The sequence below is a fragment of the Hyla sarda genome, chromosome 2 (assembly GCF_029499605.1).
Source record: "Hyla sarda isolate aHylSar1 chromosome 2, aHylSar1.hap1, whole genome shotgun sequence".
Lineage (NCBI taxonomy): Eukaryota > Metazoa > Chordata > Amphibia > Anura > Hylidae > Hyla > Hyla sarda.
In genome coordinates this window covers 145,167,774-145,189,644 of record NC_079190.1, presented here as the reverse complement: position 1 = coordinate 145,189,644, position 21,871 = coordinate 145,167,774, and the positions used below count along the sequence as shown (strand labels likewise).

The 21,871-nt window shown below is 41.9% G+C and overlaps 1 protein-coding gene across 3 annotated transcripts; it reads left to right on the top strand.

Moving 5' to 3' along the window:
• The first annotated feature begins 244 nt into the window (after window positions 1–244).
• FBXL3 (F-box and leucine rich repeat protein 3) lies at window positions 245–15,449 on the top strand. 3 transcript variants are annotated; one of them, XM_056555543.1, is made up of 5 exons: window positions 245–608; window positions 6,715–7,081; window positions 8,140–8,262; window positions 12,886–13,057; window positions 14,712–15,449. In XM_056555543.1, exons 2-5 carry the CDS (start codon window positions 6,716–6,718, stop codon window positions 15,353–15,355), a joined length of 1,305 nt encoding a protein of 434 aa, XP_056411518.1. In that variant the 5' UTR covers window positions 245–608; window position 6,715; the 3' UTR covers window positions 15,356–15,449. The 3 variants fall into 3 exon arrangements, with proteins under 3 accessions (XP_056411518.1, XP_056411517.1, XP_056411519.1); XM_056555542.1 differs by lacking the exon at window positions 245–608 and adding an exon at window positions 712–909; XM_056555544.1 differs by lacking the exon at window positions 245–608 and adding an exon at window positions 953–1,090.
• Window positions 15,450–21,871: the final 6,422 nt, after the last annotated feature.

The window sequence follows — 21,871 nt, the reverse complement described above, 5'->3', positions numbered from 1 at the left end:
AAGGTATTACAAGATACTGCAAAATGTTTTGATTTACAGTGCCCATTAAGACAAATGGTCCCAACACATGACCTGTTGACACATCCATTTATAGTGATATTTCCTATGTGGCGGGAGCATACGCCATACTATAGAGTTGCTGTCTCCTGGGTGGCTCAGCTGTATATTAGAGCCCAGCTCCCATCCTCTCACTCCCTGAACCGGGGTTGCCACTCCCCACACCCGGGAAGCTTTACCAGCAGTTCACGCCCCCCCGAGCGCGCTCCGGCAGAGAGTTGTGTCCGCATCCTCCCTCTGACGCATCAGCCATCTCGTGAGGGAGCGCGCATCACCGCCGCCATCTTACCAGACAGGACAACAATAATAATAGGAACCTGGGAACAAGCGCCGTATGGAGAGCAGAGCACCGGACCGCGTCGCTCACTAATTCCTTTACCGACTAACGCCAGTGTGTGTGCGGCCAGGACCTGGTTGTCTAATGAGTGCCGGGGGCGGGCTGCGTTGTGACGGGGAGCTGAGCTACAACACTGCGGTCCCGGGCTAATGCGACCAGGAGACGCGCCATCCAGTGCCTGCACTCTGTACATCTAAAGAGACCCGCCACACAGGTACCGTATACTCTATACTGCAGACGTCACGTGGTGTTACTGGCTGACGAAGGGGGTTAGTGTATATCGGATCACGTGACACGCCCCCCCTCCTGGGCTGTGTGTATTACTGTATGTAGAGCTGGTCCGGAGATCACTAGCCCATGGTTCTGTGTAATAATCACTGCTATTGGTGGAGATCAGGAGGAGTCCTGGTTATTTTGGTGCTTGTAGTCAGAATCAAAGTCTGCCTCCCATACACATCTATCTATGGGTCAAGGAAGAGTTATGAGGCACCATGTGTGGACATTATAGGGCCCAAGTGAGTCTAGTCCAGGGTGGTCCCATTCCCTTTGCTCTTGAGGGTTGTGAACCATTGGAGCACTCCCTTATCTATGGCAAACAAGCAGCAGACCCTTGTGTCCTCCTGGGCCTGTACCCATCTTTATTATGAATATTCCTTCATCTGATTGTTCTGATCATTGACAGATCTTTGTTTCCAGGTAGACTAAACCTTGATCTTTGGTCTACACTATAGGGAGACGTGGACTGGACTATCAATCATTTACTGGCTCATGTTGATTGGACAGTTTGATTTTATTGTTGTTACTTGATGTCAAATGTCTTCAACTTAAACGGGTACTCCGGTGAAAAAAAAAAATGTTTTATTTTCTTAAATCAACTGGTGCCAGAAATGTAAACAGACTTGTAAATTGCTTCTATTAAAAAATCTTTATCCTTACAGTACTTATTAGTGGCTGTATATTACAGAGAAAGTTGTGGTTTTTGGGGTTTTTATAAAAAAAAAAAATTTCTTTTTTTTTTTTTTTCTGTCCAGTGCTCTCTGCTGACACCTGTCTGTGTCAGGAACTGTCCAGAGCAGCATATGTTTGCTATGGAGATTTCCTCCTGTTCTTAAAGGGGTTGTGCACTGCCTGGCCTTTCAGAGCTCCACTCACAGCGTCCGGAAGTTCATTACTCCGAACGCTGTGTGCGGGCTTCCATGTTCGCGGCCGCCGGGCGTGACAATACACCCGGCCCCTCGTGACGTCTCACCCGCCCCCTCAACCGCTGTCACGTCCCCTTCCCATAGACTTTGGAGGCCGCGAACACGGAAGCCCGCACACAGCGTTCGGAGTAATGAACTTCCGGACGCTGTGAGCGGAGCTCCAAAAGGCCGGGCAGCGCACAACCCCTTTAACAGTTTCCTGATACGAACAGGGTTGTCAGCAGAGAGAAACCTGGACAGAAAAAAAAACTTTCTCCGTAGTATATAGCAGCTAATAAGTACTGGAAGAATTAATATTTTTTAATAGAAGTAAATTACAAATCTGTTTAACTTTCTGCCACCAGTTGATAAAAAATAAGTTTTCCACCGGAGTACCCCTTTAATGACATGAGTTCAGTATTTATCTTCTGTGGTGATTAACATGTATATTTTATGTTTTATATAGATTTATAAACATGGAATGATATCTTGAGACATTCTATAAGATCATCAGTGGGAATCTGTGGAAAACGATTCGTGACATTAGTCTTCTAGGTCTAAAAATGGGACATTTGTCCTAAGAAATGAGGTTAAAGGAGACATCCAGTGCTGAGAAACCTATCCCCTATCCTAAGAATAGGGAATAAGTTTCAGATCGCGGGCGGTCTTCCCATACACCCCCCCCCCCCCCCCCCCCCACCCGCGCTCGTGTACAGGGGAAGGGGGCGTGTTGACCACCGCACAAAGCTGACACGCCCCCTCAATACAACTCTATGGCAGAGCCGGAGCGCTGCCTTTGGCAATCCGACTTCATGCGGTATCTGGCCAGCGGGCCGGGGCCCCGTACAGGAGATCGCGGGGGGGTCCCAGCGGTCGGACGCCCCGCGATCTGAAACTTATCCTCTGTCCTTAGGATAGGGGATACGTTTTTCAGCACTGGACTACCCCTTTAACCTCTTAAGGACTTAGGGCGTACCTATACGCCCTGAGCCCGGTCACGGCATCACACCGGGTCGGTCCCGCCTGCTAATCATAGCCAGGAACCTGGGCTAACAGCGTGCGGCATCGATCGTAGTGCCGCGCACTGTTAACCCTTCAGACGCGGCGATCAAAGTTGATCACCACGTCTGAAAACAAAAGTAAACGCTTCCCGGCAGCTCAGTCAGGCTGATCGGGACATCGCGATGTTCCGATCAGCTGGGACGCAGGCGCAGGTCTCCTTACCTGACTCTGCGGCGTCCAATCGTCGATTGATTGCTCCAAGCCTGAGCTACAGGCTTGAGCAATCAAGCCCCTATCTGGCTGATCCGTGCAAAGCTATGGCTTTGCAGGGATCAGCATAGGAGATCAGTGTGTGCAGTGTTATAGTTCCCTATGGGAGCTATAACTGCAAAAAAAAAAGTGGTGAAAAAAAAAGTTAACAAAGGTCATTACACCCTTTCCCTGATAAGTTTGAATCACCCCCTTTTCCCATAAAAAAAAAAAATAAACTGTAAATAAAAATTAACATATGTGGTATCGCCGCGTGCGTAAATGTCCGAACAGGGCTGTGACTTCACAAGGCACTGGCTCTAAGCGTTCAGAACATTTTGTTTCGAACGCTAAGCACCGGAGTACCCCTTTTAAAGAGGTTATACAGGAATATAGAAAAAAAAAAAACAGCACCACACCTGTCCTCAGGTGTGTGTGTGTGTGAGTGTGTGTGAGATATTACAGCTTGGCTCCATTCACTTCAGTGGAAATGAGCTGCAATACCACACACAACCTGAAAACATGCGTCGTGCTGTTTTTTTTTTAATTCTCTCTGTTTTGCTAATACTGGATAACCCCTTTAAAGGGGTACTCCGCCCCTAGACATCTTATCCCCTATCCAAAGGATAGGGGATAAGATGTCAGATCGCCGCGGTCCCGCTGAGAGTTCGCTAATTGTGCGTAATGACAGGTGATACGGGGGACGGAGCAGTGTGACGTCATGGCTCCGCCCCTCGTGACATCACGGCCCGTCCCCTTAATGCAAGTCTATGGGAGGGGGCGTGGCGGCAACCACGCCCCCTCCCATTGACTTGTATTGAAAGGGGCGGGGTCATGACGTAACAATGCTCCGGCCCCTGTACTGCCCGTCATTACGTGCAGAGCGAACTCGCTCTGTGCAGTAATGATGGCGGGGTGCCGCAGCGGAGATCCCAGGGCTCCCCAGCAGCCGGACCGCGGCGATCTGACATCTTATCCCCTATCCTTTGGATAGGGGATAAGATGTCTAGGGGCAGAGTACCCCTTTAAGTTGAGTCTGCAGATAACCCATATTTCCCTCATTGCAATACCGCCACATGTTCCCAGGAGTTTATAATTTGGGGATTTGGCAAACATGAAAAGAAAACTCCACCTCCCCAGCTCGATGTGGTTTTCACAGTAACACTCCCAGTGTTTTCCTTTTTAATGACTGTGATTTCATGACAACAATTTTGTCATATGGAACTGATCTCCATATCTGGTTACTACAAACATCAACTCTACATAGCATCTGTAAATAAATGTAGCACAAGAACAAAATGCTGGATCCATCAGAAGCCAGTGAAACCATACCAGGAGCTCAGCACATTACAAGACACAGTTTTGATTGTAAGAAAATGCATTCTACTATGATTTACCTTCCATGCTCAAACTGCAATACATGCTTGTTTACAACACTCCTACAACATGGTTGATTATTTAAGATATGTGACCAAAAGTATATTAGTAGATGCATTGGGTGTGGACCAAGATATTAAATGACTTCCTGCTTTCCTGTATAATTATTACTAAATAAATAGTTAAGAGCTGAGTTTTTTTTTTTTTTATTGTGTCACGTGGTGAGTAAGGGCTGGGTAATGTTATGTGTTTACAGCAGTATATGTAGTTTCAATGGGCAGCCAAAAGTAAAGTAGTATGCCAATATTGCCAAAGAATATTGCATATGCAGTAAAATCTCCTTTAGTGGACACCTCCCAATAAGCGGACGTTTTTTTGTTTTGTTTTTTTTTATTCCACAACAGAGTCCCATAAGACTTAATGTATTTGAACTCTCCAAATTGGAGACACTCCCACTAGGGGACAGCCAGGCTTATGTGCCGGCCTTACCTTGTACACAGGGCTGCCGTCAGAGGGGGTACAACCAATACCCCAGTAAGGGACCTTGGCCCCCTCTCCACCACTCTGCAACAGCCCCAGCACAGAAGCAGAAGACTGCTGTTTAAACAGTGGTCTCCTGCTCTTGTACGTCCACCAGCTATATCATTTAAATCCCCTCACCCCTTGTGCCACATCACTTTTCCCCTTCCCTCCTCCCCCTAGTGTTCTTATTACCTGGCCAGCAGGCTCAGGTGCAGGGGCTATGAGGGTTTGATGTTCTCCTGACCTCTTCTGCCTTGCACTCACTGAGAGGCTGTAAGCAGCTGTGGGTGACGCTCCTGACTTCACCCATCGGTGCCCGCAGCCGCCACTGCTGCTCTCAAGTAGGACGTCAGGAGAACGTCAAACCTGCTGAGAGCCCCTGCAAGTGATGTGGCATAAGGGGTGAGAGTGGGATGATAGGGAACAGGGGGATAAAGGGGAAAATGAAATGGCACAGGGGGGGAATGAAATTACATGGGGGTTAGTGACACAGGTAAGGAGGGGATTATTTAACACAGGGGGTTCAAGGGTGAGGAATGACCTGGCATTGTAGGGATCAAGAGGGGGGAATAAAATGGCATGGGGGATGAAATGGTACAGGGGGGTGTAGGAGATTCTACAGTAATATTGTGTTTTATAGGAAATTACTCGCTGGAATGAGTACCGTAAAGTATTCAGTCTTTTAGAAAGATTTTTTAGCCTTTTCTCCCCAATTGGATGTCACACTTATGTGGTCATGAAACCTATAGTTTTACTATCAGCATAAACATATCCATGTACATGGCCAGTGATGACCTGTCATTGCATCAATTTCTTTTTCATTATTATTATTATTATTATTATTACCACCATGAACCCTTTTCTAGAAAAAATGTCTTTTGAAAACACATTGGCAGCTGAAGGTATATTAGAAGTGTGTAACCTGCTTTCTAAGGGTATGTTCACACGCGCTGACGTTTTCCGCTGCGTATTTGAAAGTGGGCGGGCTCTTCTCGGCTGTCCGCAGCAGATTTTCCCATATAATTCACGGAATATCTGTATAAGTTATGGGCTATCGGCCTGAAAGTTCTCAGGTTATCGGTATCGGCTCTAAAAAATCAATATAGGTCGATCCCTACTATTTATACTACACAGTGGGAAGCAAAACGATGGTTTTATAAGGTTATTCACCAATCTTCAGCTCTGAATTCCATTGTGAAGCATGTTAGAAGTGGGTCATGTTACTGCTCTCAGAATACAAGCTGTGATGTCTTGTCTCATGTACTTTATCCACGACTTTGCTTCATTCTATCAGTTTTTTAAACTACTGTCATTGTTGGTCGTCAGAGGTTATACGGGGTAAAGGGGCTGTCCTTTTTGGAGTCTTTTATTTATTTTTTTATTTTACATGAAAGTTCAGACTTAAATATTGGCAGGGAAGAGAGACATTGTGGAAGATTTATCAGAATCTAAGCAGAGGGACCGTGGAGCTGTTGCCCATAGCAACCAATTAGATCGCTTCTTGTGTTTTTAAAATGGCCTCTAAAAAAATTTAAGAAATGTAATTGGTTGCTATGGGCAACTGCATATTACTTCCATTTTCTTCATGATAGGGTATATTTGCATGGTAAGCATTTATAGTAGGCGATCTTGCTATCTTAGTTCCATGTTCTTTAATATCACATCTGTGATGGCTTTTGGGCAGATCAGAATAAGAAGGATAATAATGTCCTATGCAGTACAAGTATTTTTGTTATACATGTTTTATAGTTTATTCTTCCTGCGAGTTTTGTCTTGCCAACAATTGGATAAAGATGCAAATTCATGCTGTTCTTTGAACCTGTCCTATGTGAGCGCACATTCCCATTCGTACTGATGACTTCCCTTTTCTGATTAAAAAAAAATATGAAAGGAAGAAAAGAACTCCCTACCCCCATAATAAACAGATTCTGCTTTTATACAATTTTGTCCTGCAGCCATCTAATGTATCTTTTTTTAATTTATGTGCAGGATGAAAAGAGGAAAAATGGCCAGCGACGCCAGCATTGGGTTGTCCGTCGGAGAGTTGGGGGAATTGTCAAAAAAGCCAAAAAATCTAGGAGAAGAACCAACAGAGCCATCCAAGCTTTATGACTGGGGTAATCTACTTCCTGACATAATTTTGCAGATTTTTCAGTATTTGCCTCTTTTGGATCGTGCACATGCCTCGCAAGTGTGCAGAAACTGGAACCAGGTGTTTCACATGCCTGACCTCTGGAGATGCTTTGAATTTGAGCTCAATCAGCCGGCTACTTCTTATTTAAAGGCAACACATCCTGACCTGATCAAACAGATCATTAAGAAGCACTCCAACCACCTACAGTACGTCAGCTTCAAGGTAACACTTCACTTCGTAATATTGTGTGTAGAGCAAATCACCAGTAAATGACAGTCATAGCAGTTCTTCTTTTCCCTCAAGTTTTGTTTGTTTGTTTTGTTTTTTAATTTATTTAGTTTGTTCTAAGATTTCTAAAAGTGCCCTCCAGGAACTCCTATAACAGTTGTCTCCTTGTTTGTCAATTTTTTATTAGAGCGCCTTGCATTGGCAGTTCAGGTTTAAAGGGATATTCCATTGTCTCCCAAAAAATATATTGCTGGGGCTGTAGAGATACTAATGTATTGCAGTGTACTGTATTGTCATTTTTGCAATCTATTTTTGCTGTTATGTTTGACAAGCTGTAATAGTAAATGTAACATGGCAGCCATGGAGGCCTTCAGAAGGCCCCTGAATGCCATGACAACCATTTACCACCCAGTGATTTCTTCACTGGGGTGCTGGTTGGTGGCATAACAGGACCAGCATCTGTGATGTAACCTTCTAGATGCCACGGTTGCTACTAACCTTGGCATCTAAAGGTGGTCACAATTTTCAATAACTGTCGACTAAAAGTCAATGGAGAAGGGTAAGTCACAGCCAAACAGCTGTGGTGCCAGCTTATGTCTCAAAGAACAGTAGGTTCAAGTACTTAAAAAAACAACAACATTTCAGCCCCTTTTCTTATCACCTTTCAGTGAAGAGTCAGGAGGCCACTAGACTGACAGTGTCAGTCACTGATAGCAGCTGGCAAATGCCAGGAATGGAGCTTAAGCCTGCTCCATACTTCACCACTCAACAGGAAGAAGTTTAAAAGGAGTTATCAATGTGAAAGTTAAAAGGCCCCAAAACACATAAAAATAACAAACTGATACTTGCCTGTCCAATCCCATGCTGATCCACCGATCACACTCCGTTTGACACCCTGGAGTGGACTTCCTTTAACATGCCCTCACCTGAAGTCTGATTATCTGCAGAGATGATGTAATCTCAGGATACAAACACAAGTTGGTACTACTTTGAAATGCATTTTTATGATGTATTTGTATTTATTATAATTGATTTTTTTTTTTTCTTTAAAGGTTGATAGTAGTAAGGAATCAGCAGAAGCAGCATGCAATATTCTTTCACAACTTGTAAATTGCTCTTTGAAAACACTTGGACTTATTTCAACTGCTCGACCAAGCTTTATGGATTTACCAAAGGTAAAGGCTTTGATATTTGATATACCTGTAGTTCTAATTGTCCATGGTAACTTGCACCACTTCATGTGTAGGATCCATAACCCAACAGTGCTTGTGAAGTAAAAGTGATTTTCAGGTCGTCCACTCACGACAGCACCACTTGAGATTGCCCCCTATCTGCATAGGAACAGGAAGCACAAGAGAGGTTAAAAAGGACCCTCCCTCCATACCCCCTCAGTGTTTCCTGCTTCTATGGAAAAGGGGTGCAGGGAGATCTGTACCGGTTTGTTACAGGTTGTGTATGGTGGAGCTCAGGCGGGGTGAGTTGTTCGCAATCTGCCTCCCTCTCTTCTTTCCTTTACAGGGTCGTAGCCTATCCCTTTGGCACCTCTCTGGTCCCGTTCCGGTCCCCTGTGGCACTCCAGGAGTTTATGCAGGGGACCTAGTCATCTGGCCGGCCTCGGGTTCCTTGGTTCCCCTGGCTGCTTCCGGGTCTGCCGGTGGGGACATTGTGCAGGTGACATCAAGTTAGTGTGTGACGCAGCACATACGTGCATCCTCGATGATTGGCCAGAGACCAGAAGATGGCGGCGCCCACCGTAAGACGCCGTAATTCGGACTTCAGGAGGCAATCGCCAAATTCAAACCCTGGGACATATAAGGATGCCCAGGTCTATCCAACATCCTCTGGATCACCATGGATAGTTCGGTCGCTGCCCGCTCTGCATTCTGGAACGCACAGGACCCAGCAACCCAGTGATTGGCTGACCCATTGGGGGTACACTTACTTCTTTTTGGGAGGAATATTGTTTTTATAATTTCCTGTTCTTATGGGTTTCCTTCTCTCCTTTTAGGGAGACAAAGAGGCCCCAAAGAAAACTAAGGAAAAGGAACCCAAAGTTAAATCTAAAAACTGTGGGGTTTGTGCTATTAGACTGCATGAAGGATATAAGCCCCTATGTAAAGCCTGTATGGCTAGGTTAAGTCAGCAGGAATCCCCGTCTTCTTTGGAGGAACTTCGCTCTATTATTAAATCTGAAGTTCAAACTTCTGTTGCTGCGGCTCTGCCTAAAGCTCAGTTTGTTGATCCATCTCCAATGGTTGATCCATCCCATATGTCGGATCTTTCTTTCTTTTTCGGATCCTCCTCCTTTTTAAAAAAAACTACTGTGCTAGTAAATTCTGATTCAGATTCTGAGGTTGATATTGTTTCTTTGGGTTCCAATGCTCAAGAGGAAGGTGAAGTCATTGAACCTTGTATACAGAGGAACGATAAGAGATATTATTTCTCCTCTGAGGACACGGAAATTCTAGTTAATGCTGTCAGAAATGCTATGAACAGTCCTGAAACCGCTGAGTCCACCTCTATCCAAGATCTCATGTTTGCGGGATTGAAATCTAAAAAACAGGTTTTCACTGTTCATGACAATATTAAGGATATTATTCTTGAGGAATGGAAAGAACCTGAGAAAAGGCTGTTAATTTCCAAGGAATTCCATTCCAGATTTCCATTTAATGAGGATATGACATTATGGAATGAAATTCCAAAAAATTGATGTACAAGTATCTAAAGTGGTTACTAAGACATACTTACCATTTGAAGATAGCTCTCAACTAAAAGATCCCTTAGATCGTAACATGGACGGATTAAGAAAATTGTGAGACTCTTGTTCTGCTCAGATTAACCCCAATATTGCAGCTACTATGATAGCAAGATCCTTGTTCATCTGGCTTGAACAACTAGAAAATCATCTATCTAATAAAACTTCTAGAGAGGATATATTGTCAGCTGTACCTAAGTTACAACTTGCTACAGCTTTCTTAGTCGACGCCTCGACTGAGTCGGTCAGAATGTCTTACAGATCGGCTGTTCTGTCCAACTCAGTCAGGTGAGCCTTATGGCTTAAAAATTGGCAGGGGGATTCTACTTCAAAGAATAAACTTAGTGGTATTCCTTTCCAAGGTAACACTGTTTGGCCCAGGTTTAGATAAGATTCTGGAACAAGCTGCGGACAGGAAAAAGGTCTTACCTGAAGAAAAAACAAACTAAGTTTCATTCCTTTTCCAAAAAAGAAGCAGTATAAAGGAAAGGGAAAACCGGGTAGATGGAGTTAGTTACCCAAAGGGAAGCAAGAGCAAATAATTTTTGCTCAACCCTCCCTTAACCCCTTAAGGACCGGGGTTTTTTCCGTTTTTGCAATTTTTTTGCACGCACGCCATTGACCGAGTGGTTTAATTAATTATATATTTTTATAATTCGGACATTATTTTTATTTACAGTTTTTTTTTTTTTTTTTTATTGGAAAAGGGGGGTGATTCAAACTTTTAATAGGAGAGGAGTTAAATGATCTTTATTCACTTTTTTTTTTTCCACTTATTTTATTTTATTTTTTTTTTTTTTGCAGTGTTATAGCTCCCATAGGGACCTATAACACTGCACACACTGATCTTTATCATTGATCACTGGTTTCTCATAGGAAACCAGTGATCGATGATTCTGCCGCTTGACTGCTCATGCCTGGATCTCAGGCACTGAGCAGTCATTCAGCGATCGGACAGCGAGGAGGCAGGTAGGGGCCCTCCCGCTGTCCTGTAAGCTGTTCGGGATGCCGTGATTAGCCGCGGCTATCCTGAACAGCCTGACTGAGCTAGCCGGCAACTTTCGCTTTTAGCCGTGCGGCTTAGCTCTGAGCGCGCGGCTAAAGGGTTAATAGCGCGCAGCGCCGTGATTGGCGCTGCGCGCTATTAGAGGCGGGTCCCGGCTTCACTATGACGCCTGGCCCGCCGTGATATGACGCGGGGTTACTGTGTAACCCCGCGTTATATCGGGAGAGCAGGACCAAGGACGTACCGGTACATCCTTGGTCCTTAAGGACTTTAAGGACCTTATTGGTCCTTAAAAAAACAATGACTGTCTTCAGGTGGGGGGAAGACTCACTCTATTTTGTCACCAGTGGGCGAACATTTAATAAAAATCAGTTCATTCTGAACTCCTCTGGAGTTCTGCTTCAGAATAGAGTTTGCCTTCCCTCCTCCTCAAAGATATCGCATTACAGATCTAGGATCAAAAAATGCAAACATGAGGCTCAGCTCAGGTATAAAATCTGTTATCCCTTGAGGCTATTATTCTGGTTCCTCAGCAAGAACAAGACATAGGACACTATTCCAACCTATTCCTAGTTCCAAAGCCCAATGGTTCCTTCAGGACCATAATAAATTTAAAGGGTCTAAACAAATGTGTTACAAAAAGTTCAAAATAGAAACGTTGAAGTCTGCCATTCCGCTAATCCAGAAAGACTCCTGGATGGTAACTATCAACTTAAAAGACCTCACCAGAAATATCTTCGGTTCGCAGTCCAATTAAACAAAAAAGTCTTTCATTACCAATTCAAAGCTCTACCTTTTGGAATATCCTCCATTACAACTCTTCAGCCACAAATACTGAAAACCTGGGATCGCTCTGTTGTCCCTAGAGAGCAAGCTAGAGGTGAATTTTATTGTAAAGAAATCCCTAAAGTGGTGGTTGAAGACTCTCGTAGGACTGTATCCACCTTTTCCAGCCCACCGGAGCACCTGAAAGCTGAACTCTTTTTTTTTTATGCAGGCTAAAGTCAACAACTGCCGAGCGGCGAGGTTCGTGCAGAATCGAATCACTGTAACTTCGCTCATCTCTAATCTCCACCGTTAGGGTATGTTTACAAATCACAGATTAGTTGCAGAAACTTACACCGTTAAATCTTTTCCAAACGTGAATGTGTGTATTTTTATGAACGCCATTCACTTATAAGGAATAGTCTTTTAACTGTAGAAGTCCAAGTGGTGCTGCCAGAATTCACACGGCTACAGTGCTTCCTTAACCGCAAAAATTAAAAGAAAACACCTTTTAGATCAGAGAGAGATATGGTAATGTACAAAAAATTAAAACTATCATGATGATAATTGCACCTTTTTAAGACACCTGGTAAGATTTTAATTATTGCATATTAATATAATTATTTTAATGGGTTTGCCGAAGGCTTGTGCTGATAAGATGTTATGGAAAGCTATTGTTAGGTGCTAAATCCAGCAGGGCTGTGCTATACTGCATACATTATGATTATTATTATGTATGGACAGCTTAACACTTTGAAAAATAAGCAGCTTGGCTACATTATAGGACAAATGTATACTTCCATAGAAAGAAAACCGGAGCACATACCAGATCTGTTGAAAGCCGTAGATTCTTTATTGCATAGCTTCAATTTTGGGGTAAGCGGGAGAGGGAGGGTGGACCCGCAGCGGGGAATGCACTTCGTCAGGCCCTCGAAGGGCGTGACACAGACCGTTGCCTGACGTTCCGAAATTGAAGCTATGCAATAAAGAAGCTATGCAATAAAGAATCGACGGCTTTCAACAGATCTGGTATGTGCTCCGGTTTTCTTTCTATGGAAGTATACATTTGCTGACTACTCCACTTTTTCACACGTGAAGCACTACTAGTCAAAGCCAACAGGGGTCAGTTTATCTGAAGGTGTATAGGATCCAGCTAATGCAATTAAGAGATCCACCTGTGTGAGCGGTGCCGAATAGAACTTGTTTTTCGCTACATTACATTATAGGACACATCACTGAGCAGAAATAACATGCTATGCTTTTGTTTTGTAGTCACACTTCATATCTGCACTTACTGTTGTATTCGTCAACTCAAAGTCGCTCTCGTCACTCAAAATTGATGATACTCCGGTTGATGATCCATCCCTGAAAGTGCTGGTGGCCAACAATAGTGACACACTGAAGCTTCTGAAAATGAGCAGTTGTCCCCACGTTTCTCCTGCAGGTTAAATTCTTTAGTGTATCTCTTTACTGTGCGCACTAAATGTATTTAAATAAAATATAGGGGCAGATTTCGTTGTGTCTAGACCTTTTCATAAAATGCCCTGACATTTGGCACATCATTTTGGATACATTTAATATGTGCTTTAGGTACTTTTTGCAGATGAATTGACAAGGAAAGGGGGTGTCGCTTAAAATGCACCAACATTGTGGCATAGAATATTGGTACAATCATTTGATGGTTGATATAAAAAGCTAGACCTAAAGTCTAAAGATTTGCCAAATTAATAATACAAAATGAACTGCTGTGAAAAATTTGGTTATGGTAATGGTTGCATTTTCTAAATATTAGGGTGTATTCACACATACAGTGTCCTGAGCAGATTTTGAAGCTACGTTCAGTCATTTAGTTTACATGGAACTTTGCAGCATAAAATCTGCAGGTTAAAAATCTTCGCATCAAATATGTGCAGGATACTGTACGTGTGAATTCACCCTTACACCGGATTAATAAATCTGCCCCATAGTGTTTTCCTGTAATACATTAAAAAAGTGTTACTGTCATTTAAAAATCACTTATGACATGTCAAAAGTTGTTGATCACGCCGGGTCTCACTCCTGGGACCCACTGCGATCGTGAGCTATTAGCCGGGGAGGTGGGCAGCTATGCATGCCTCTCCGCAACCGGCTGAGAGATCTGTACATTTCTCTAGTAACTCTTTAACCCCTTAGCGACCACGGACATAAATGTACGTCCTGGCTTGGTGGGACTTCCCGCACCAGGACGTACATTTACATCCTGTGTATGACCGCGAGCATCGGAAGGGTGCTCACGTCATACACGGCAGGTTCGGGCTGCTAGCAACAGCCGGGGACCCGCCCGTAATGGCGGACATCCGCGATCGCACGGATGTCCGCCATTAACCCCTCCGATGCCGTGATCAATACAGATCACGGCATTGCGGCACTTTGATTGGATGATCGGATTGCCCGCAGCGCTGCCGCTGGGATCCGATCATCCAGCATGACAGCCGGAGGTCCCCTTACCTAGCTCCGGCCGTCTCCCAGGGTCTTCTGCTCTGGTCTGCGATCTAGCAGACCAGAGCAGAAGATCACCGATAATACTGAGCAGTGCTGTGTCCTATGCATAGCACTGCACAGTATTAGCAATCAAAGGATTGCTATAGATAGTCCCCTATGGGGACATAAAAAAAAAATATATATATATGTAAAAAAAAGGGAAAAATCCCCTCCCCCAATAAAAATGAAAGTTGTCTGTTTTTCCCATTTTACCCCCAAAAAGCGTATGAACAGCATATGTTTGCTATGGGGATTTCCTTTTACCCTGGACAGTTCCTAAAATGGACAGAGATGTCAGCAGAGAGTACTGTGCTCATGATGTCAGCAGACAGTTCTGTGTTTCAAACGGAAAAGAATTTCCACTGTAGTATTCAGCAGCTAATAAGTACAGGAAGGATTAAGATTTTTTAATAGAAGTAATTTACAAATCTGTTTAACTTTCTGTCACCAGTTGATTTAAAAAAAAAGTTTTTCACCGGAGTACCCCTGTAAGTGCCCCTGTATTTTTTTTTAATACTTTAATGTAAGCATTTTTTGTTGTTGTTGTCAGTAACTAAAATATTTCAAATTTGTTTCAGGAATTTTATGTGTAGCAGATCAGTGTCATGGTCTGCGGGAACTGGCGTTGAACTACTATTTACTAAGCGACGAGCTGCTTCTGGCTCTGTCTTCAGAAAAACATGTGCGACTGGAACACCTACGTATTGATGTTGTCAGCGAGAACCCAGGACAAACACACTTTCACACCATTCAGAAAAGCAGCTGGGATGCCTTGATAAAGCATTCTCCGAAGGTGAATTTGGTCATGTACTTTTTCCTTTATGAAGAGGAGTTTGATCCGTTTTTCCGCTACGAAACACCAGTTACACACCTGTACTTTGGGAGATCTGTAAGCAAAGAAGTGCTTGGTCGTGTTGGCATGACATGTCCTCGGCTGGTGGAGTTGGTTGTTTGTGCTAATGGACTTCGACCTCTTGATGAAGAACTGATTCGAATTGCAGAGCGGTGCAAGAGCCTGACCGCTATTGGACTTGGGGAATGTGAAGTGTCTTGCTCTGCATTTGTAGAGTTCGTAAAGATGTGTGGCGGTCGCCTGTCCCAGCTTTCTATCATGGAGGAAGTTTTAATCCCTGATCAGAAGTATAACCTGGAGCAAATACATTGGGAAGTTTCAAAGCATCTTGGCAGAGTCTGGTTTCCAGACATGATGCCTACTTGGTAGGATCTGAAGCTGGCCTACTATTACTGATTATATTGATAAGCACTTTAATTCAGTACAATTGCATGACAAGCTAATAAACTAATCTGCCGTTTTCCTTCTTTTGTTTTTGCTTTATTTAAAGTGTACAGGAAGTTATTTATTAAGGTCATTATTGTTTGGGATATATAGGGACCATTGCACAGAATTTGGTTTTATATGCATTATTTAAATAGGATTCAGCTAAGCTAGATATTTGCATGGTGACCCTCTTTAGTGCAAGAAAAAAAGGCTTTAATGCAAAAAGTTAGACATACACATTTTTATCTTGCAGAAATCTGGCTTTGGATGTGTTTTGCCACAGACGAGACTCTCTTACATTTTTATGTATTTAATAAACCGACCTTGTTTGCTTTTTACTTCCATCTTTAGTTTTTACATTATGAAAACTGATATATATTATGAGTAGAGATGAGCGAACTTACTGTAAATTCGATTCGTCATAAATTAGTTCAGCTTTCAGGTGCTCCGGTGGGCTGGAAAAGGTGGATACATTCCTAGGAAAGATTCTCCTAGGACTGTATCCACCTTTTTCAGCCCACGGGAGCACCTGAAAGCTGAACTCATTTATGCAGGATAAGTCATCAACTGCCGAGCCGAGAAGATCGTGACGAATCGAATTTACTGTAAGTTCGCTCATCTCTAATTATGAGGTTTTTTTTTTTGGTTCTTTTCTGCATGCGTTCTAAGTCTTCAAAGCATGTAGTATGCTATTAGGGGGGAATTTATCATTGTTGGTGTACATACACGGTTTTTGTGTGGTCTTAATGTATACATTTGTCCAATTTATGAAATGGCCCAGGTTATTTGATTCATTTTGCGCAGGTACACATTTCCTGAAATGTCACTTATTACACCATTTTCTATGTTTTATTCATCCCACAAAGTTTTAGACCTTTCTACCACCACCAAAAAGCTAACCTGGGCTGGTGTATATTTGTGACTTTCTGTAGGTGTGTTCTTTTGTTTTAAAGGGGTACTCCACTGGAATTATCCAGCTGATAAGTACTGGAATTAAGATTTTTCCACTGGAGTACCCCTTTAAGGTCTCAGTTGATAAATCCCTGACCACTGCAAAAAGATTACCACTCTACATTCAAGTTTTCTTGGTGCATTGCGACAATTTTTTTTGACCAATTGCGCAAAAATTGCAACTTTTTACCATATAAAAACTAAAACAAATAATAAATTCTCACCTATAGTTTGTAATATTTAGTTATAATATATTTAAGTCCTCACTTTTTGAGCAGTTGATGGTACTCTTGTTGTTTTTGGGTTATCTATTATACATACATTGACATATGATAATTAATTTTTAAGCACCATTTATGTCCATTTTCTACTTATTTAACTAAGGAGATGTAAGTATTGGGGAAGATTTACTAAAGACTACAATTTTTCACGCCAGTCTGAGCTGGAGCAGACGAGCATGCCTCCTGAGAGACTTGTTGCACTTATGGCTGTCTGTGCACCACAGATTTAAATCTGCACCAGCTAAGACTGAAAGTGATTTTAGCTATAATTTACACCAGCCAGTTTTTGGCATGAATTATAGTACATTTGTTAGGCTGAGCACACCAGAAAACTGGGTAACAATTTTCTAATTCCATTATAGAGCTTTAGTATAATCTATATTCTTTTTTATATACAATGTGGGGAATTTATAAACATGGTAAGCCAAAATAACAGACAGCAAATAAAAAGCAATGTGGCTAATAAATAGTGTTAGTGTTGCCCAAAGTATTCAGATTTTTTTTTTTCTCTAATTTTGCTATGGACCAATTAGATTTAATACGGTTGCTACAGATGGCACAAACCTTGTGTTAAAACAAGTTTGAGGCCCAATGTCTCACATGTTGTTGTTCTGTGTTGGCACATTTGAGATAGTTAAATTATTGTAAATGTGCCAGAATTGTGGTATAATGCGTGCCAAAAACTGTCATACATGATTGTAATTTTTTGAGTTGTAGACAAAAGTGGCTTTGTCAAAGGGGTTTGTGCCAAAATTTCCCAGAATTCTGGCACAGGATTCAGCTGCAGTTTGTCAACTAACAGTTCTAAACCTATATAGGACAGACTTAAACAGTGGTAAATCTGGCACATTCTCTGATCTAGTCTAGGCTTACACTGTATAAAAAATTTGACATGTTTTCATAAAACTATTGGGGGTAGTTATCATATGCGTTCTTTTTTGTAAAAAAAAAAAAAAAAAACGTGGCAAATCCGTTTCTGAGCTAGCTGAAGATGTATGATTATTTACTGTATTTGCCAATGCTCACACAAGGAGAGTGGTTAACGGAAAGGGGACGTTGTTACGGTGAAAGGGAGCGGGCCCATCCCCGCATATCAGATTTATGGCAAGTTATGCTGGCAAAACAACATAAACTGCTGTTGAAACCTCCGCTGTGTGCTGATGAGCCTTGATAGCTACCCCCTGTTTTGTTTTTTCCATCATGGATGGGAACAGATTCAATCGCAAAGTGGAAAGTAAATATTGTTAGACCTCTCCTTTCAGATAATGTTTATAAACAGGTATTGCTGCTACAAGCAGTTTTTATTGACCAAACACTTTCTGCGACAACTGTTCTGTTACTATTATGTTCAGAAATTGAGGACTATAATATGGTTTTTGTATATGAGATATATATATATATATACACACAGAATTACAGTATATAGTATATCCAGTGGGGGAATTAAATTAGCACTCATCGCTGCTGGAGACTTCTTTATTCTTATAGCTGAAAGCAAGCGCAAACAAAGCTTGTGACAGGAAGGGGGTCAGGGCTTATTGCAGGGGCATTCTTGGGACAGCTGTTTCATGCTAATGCACTTCTCCAATTGTTTCATCGGCTTGAAGACGTGCATCAGCACGAAACAGCTGTCCAGAGAATTCCTGCATTTAGCCCCGACCCCTTCCCCACCACAAGCTTGCTTTGTATACCTTTTGAGGTCTAAAAATGAAAGAGTCTCCAGCAGTGGTGAGTGGCGCAAGACCTGTATCTTGTGTGAACAGTATATAGTAGCTACACTTGAATCAATGTAAAGCTGATTCCATACTAGCATAATATGAGCACAGTCATGACCTGAGCGAACAGTCTCTTAGATCCAAAAACATTCCCATATTATACTTATGTAAAGCCGACCTAAGGGGAATACATACATTTCACTGGCTGAATCTTTATTTCATACACCTCGCTAACCCACAGCAAGTACCCTATGCCAGTGATGCAGCACCTTACAATTTGGTATTGACTTCTGGGACCAGTTCAAGATTAAAGTTCCCTCCATCCAGCTTGCTGTTATGTGCAAATGTTTCATTTATTGCACTAATGTGCTTGTAGCCTAATGTACAAAAACAAAAATATACAGATCATTTAATACATTTTCTAACCACTGGTAATGATAGCATTTTACATTCTCACATCGTTTAAAAAAAAAAAAAAAAAAAATTGGATTCTTTTGAAGATTTTTATTTTTTAAAGCTGCATTGTAAAAATAAATCAGAGAAAAAGATTTTCTACAACTATTTCTTTAAATATGAAACCCCATACACTTATACAACCATACAGAGTTTATACTGATGTTCTCTCTGTATGTAGATGCCAGTGAAGACCAGTCTCTGATTAGCACTGTGAGGTGCTAAGTCAGGCCAGTTGCTTTAAAGGGGTACTCGGGTGGAAAAAAAAAAAAAAAAAAGTTTTTCCCAAATCAACTGGTGCCAGAAAGTTAAACAGATTTGTAAATTACTTCTATTAAAATGTTTTTATCCTTCCAGTACTTATTAGCTACTGAATACTACAGAGGAAATTATTTCCTTTTTGGAGCACAGAGCTCTCTGCTGACATCACGAGCACAGTGCTCTCTGCTGACATCTCTGTCCATTTTAAGAACTGTCCAGAGTAGGAGAAAATCCCCATAGCAAACATATGCTGCTCTGAACAATTCCTAAATGGACAGAGATGTCAGCAGAGAGCACTGTGGTCATGATGTCAGCAGAGAGCACTGTGTTCCAAAAAGAAAATAATTTCCTCTGTAGTATTCAGCAGCTAATAAGTACTGGAAGATTAAGATTTTTTAATAGAAGTAATCTGTTTAACTTTCTGGCACCAGTTGATTTAAAAAAAAAAAGTTTTCCACCAAAGTACCCCTTTAAAGCAATGATCTCCAACTTGTGGTTCTCCAGCTGTTGCAAAACTACAACTACCAGCATACCATGACAGTCGAAGCATGGTGGATTTGTAGTTTTCCAACAGCATTAGAGTTACTGGTTGGAGATCACAGCCTTAAATGGGCACTCTCATTAAAGTAAACTTTTTATATCTTTTTATATCTTTTTAATATATTTCTTATAAAAAAAAAAAAAAAAAAATATATATATATATATATATATATATATATATATATATATATATATATATATATACTTTTACCATATTTTCTGTCCTTTGAAATCCTGGCCACTAGGTGTCACCCTGCTTGGTCGAGGATGGCATTTCCCACCCTCACTTAATGCACATTTGGACCACTGCTTGCCAGGGCAGTGGTTCCACTGCAGGAAGTCGCATCCACTCAGGTCTCTCTCTGCCTGTATATGAAACAGGCAGAGAGCGAGCGCAGTGCTCGTGCACCTAATTTACATATGCCCGCCCCGTGCATCTCCCATTCTCCTCCTGTATTATTCATCTTGCTGCGTGCAACCCCAGTGCAGTGGGTGTGGAGAGAAAAGCGAGAGGACCATATAATCTACACAGCCAGGAAGAAGGGCAGAAGCCTCACCCTGGCAGGCATCAGATGGTGTTGTGCCTACCGGCCATGCCCATTTCCTCCCTTACTGGAACACTGATGACTAAGCAGGCTGAGAAGCCTGTAAAAAGGGGGGGGGGTTAAAAGAATAAAAGGTAGGATTAGTGTCAGGGACAGATGCTGATAGGGATTTAAGGACAGATTAGTTTGATAGGTGCTCTTTAAAGAGTGCTTCTTGTGAACTACCATTGTTGTAGTTCCCTAAGCCCCAACATTACTGTCAGGGAGTTGTTGCCATACTACAGATCCTAGAATGTTTATGTATTATGTTAATGTGAAAGCAAATCCTGTTTTGTTTAAAGTTTTGTCTATACTGGAATACGGTATTTAATAGTCTGTTCTAGTGCCTTATGGGTGTTATTCACTTGTTTTTTTAATCTTTTTTTCTCTTTTGATCCAAAATCTAAACCCAGTGATTGCATGCCCTTTTTTTTTTTTAAATCTTTTTAGTAAGTCTTGTGGCAGCCTTGTGTCCTGTAACATCTTATTTGGTTGATGGGATCCTTCCCCTCTGTTAGATAAGAGTGCCAGGTTTTATGTGGCTGTTGACAAAATTAGCAAATTAATAAATCCGATAACTGGATATTGCTTTCTACCAGCACCCTATTATCCTATATTTGTTCCCACAGGATCATCACGCCCCACACTATGAGGAGATAGAGTCCTTCCAAGTGCATAGTCTCTTAAATGACCTAAGTGTACCAATGAATGATGAGTTGACAAACAAAAATGGTGAATTTATTAAAGGGGTACTCCGCTGCTCAGCGTTGGAGCAAACTGTTCCGAATGCTGGAGCCGGGGAAGGGAGCTTGTGACATCATAGCCCGCCCCCTCATGACATTACGCCCCGCCCCCTTAATGCAAGTCTATGGGAGGGGCGTGAGATATTAGGCACTTTGTTAGTAATTCTTGCACTTTCAATTTGATTATGTTTGCTACTGGTGTAAAGTTTTATTGTTGTTTATTATGTCACTTGGCCTTCTGATTTTGCATTAATTTGTTTAGTATATGTATTTTTATAGATAAAATAAAAGCGTACAGTTTATTATGGAGCTGTATTACATTTCTATACATTGTATCAAGAGAAAAAAGCTCTTTTTACCTGGGCAGTTAAATGATTATGTTATATGTTCCTACAGCGCTGTTATTAGACCTTTTGTACTAGATGATATTTGTCAATAATATTTAGCATTATAGTTTGCTTTAATTTGTAAAAAAAAAAAAGTGATGCACTAAAAGAATTTCTAAAAAGTTTATCTGAGTCGTCTTTTTTCTGGTATGTGTCTTTGAATTTGGCTTAGAAGACCTCCTTGGTGCCTAGGAGTAGTAAATAGTACAATGCTGTTTTAGGGCAATAGTATGATAGAGTTTTAGGGCTTATACATACAGGAATACTGTGTACACAAACCCTGTGTGCACTTTTTTATTCTTATGGGTAAGTTTATGGGTATTATGTACTCATATATACTCAGTGTGCTGCAATATGGTGTTCACACATTGGAAATTCAACAGAAATCTGCTGCACTGGGCACACGGCGGAATTTCCGTGCCAGATGTTTACGGCACGGAAATTAAATTTTCTGTGTCCGGCCACAGAATAAACACTTTCATTATTTGTGTGGAGTCCACACAGAATGCATAGCAGTCTATGAGATGGCTCATTTCTGTGTGGTC

What these genes read in the sequence shown, in the direction of transcription:
- FBXL3 (XM_056555542.1), top strand. Translation starts at nt 752, where the DNA reads ATGGTTCTGTGTAATAATCACTGCTATTGGTGGAGATCAGGAGGAGTC. An exon ending in GTGGACATTATAGGGCCCAA is followed by an intron (nt 910 to 6,714) that starts GTGAGTCTAGTC and finishes ATTTATGTGCAG; the next exon opens with GATGAAAAGAGGAAAAATGG. An exon ending in GCTTTATGGATTTACCAAAG is followed by an intron (nt 8,263 to 12,885) that starts GTAAAGGCTTTG and finishes TTTGTTTTGTAG; the next exon opens with TCACACTTCATATCTGCACT.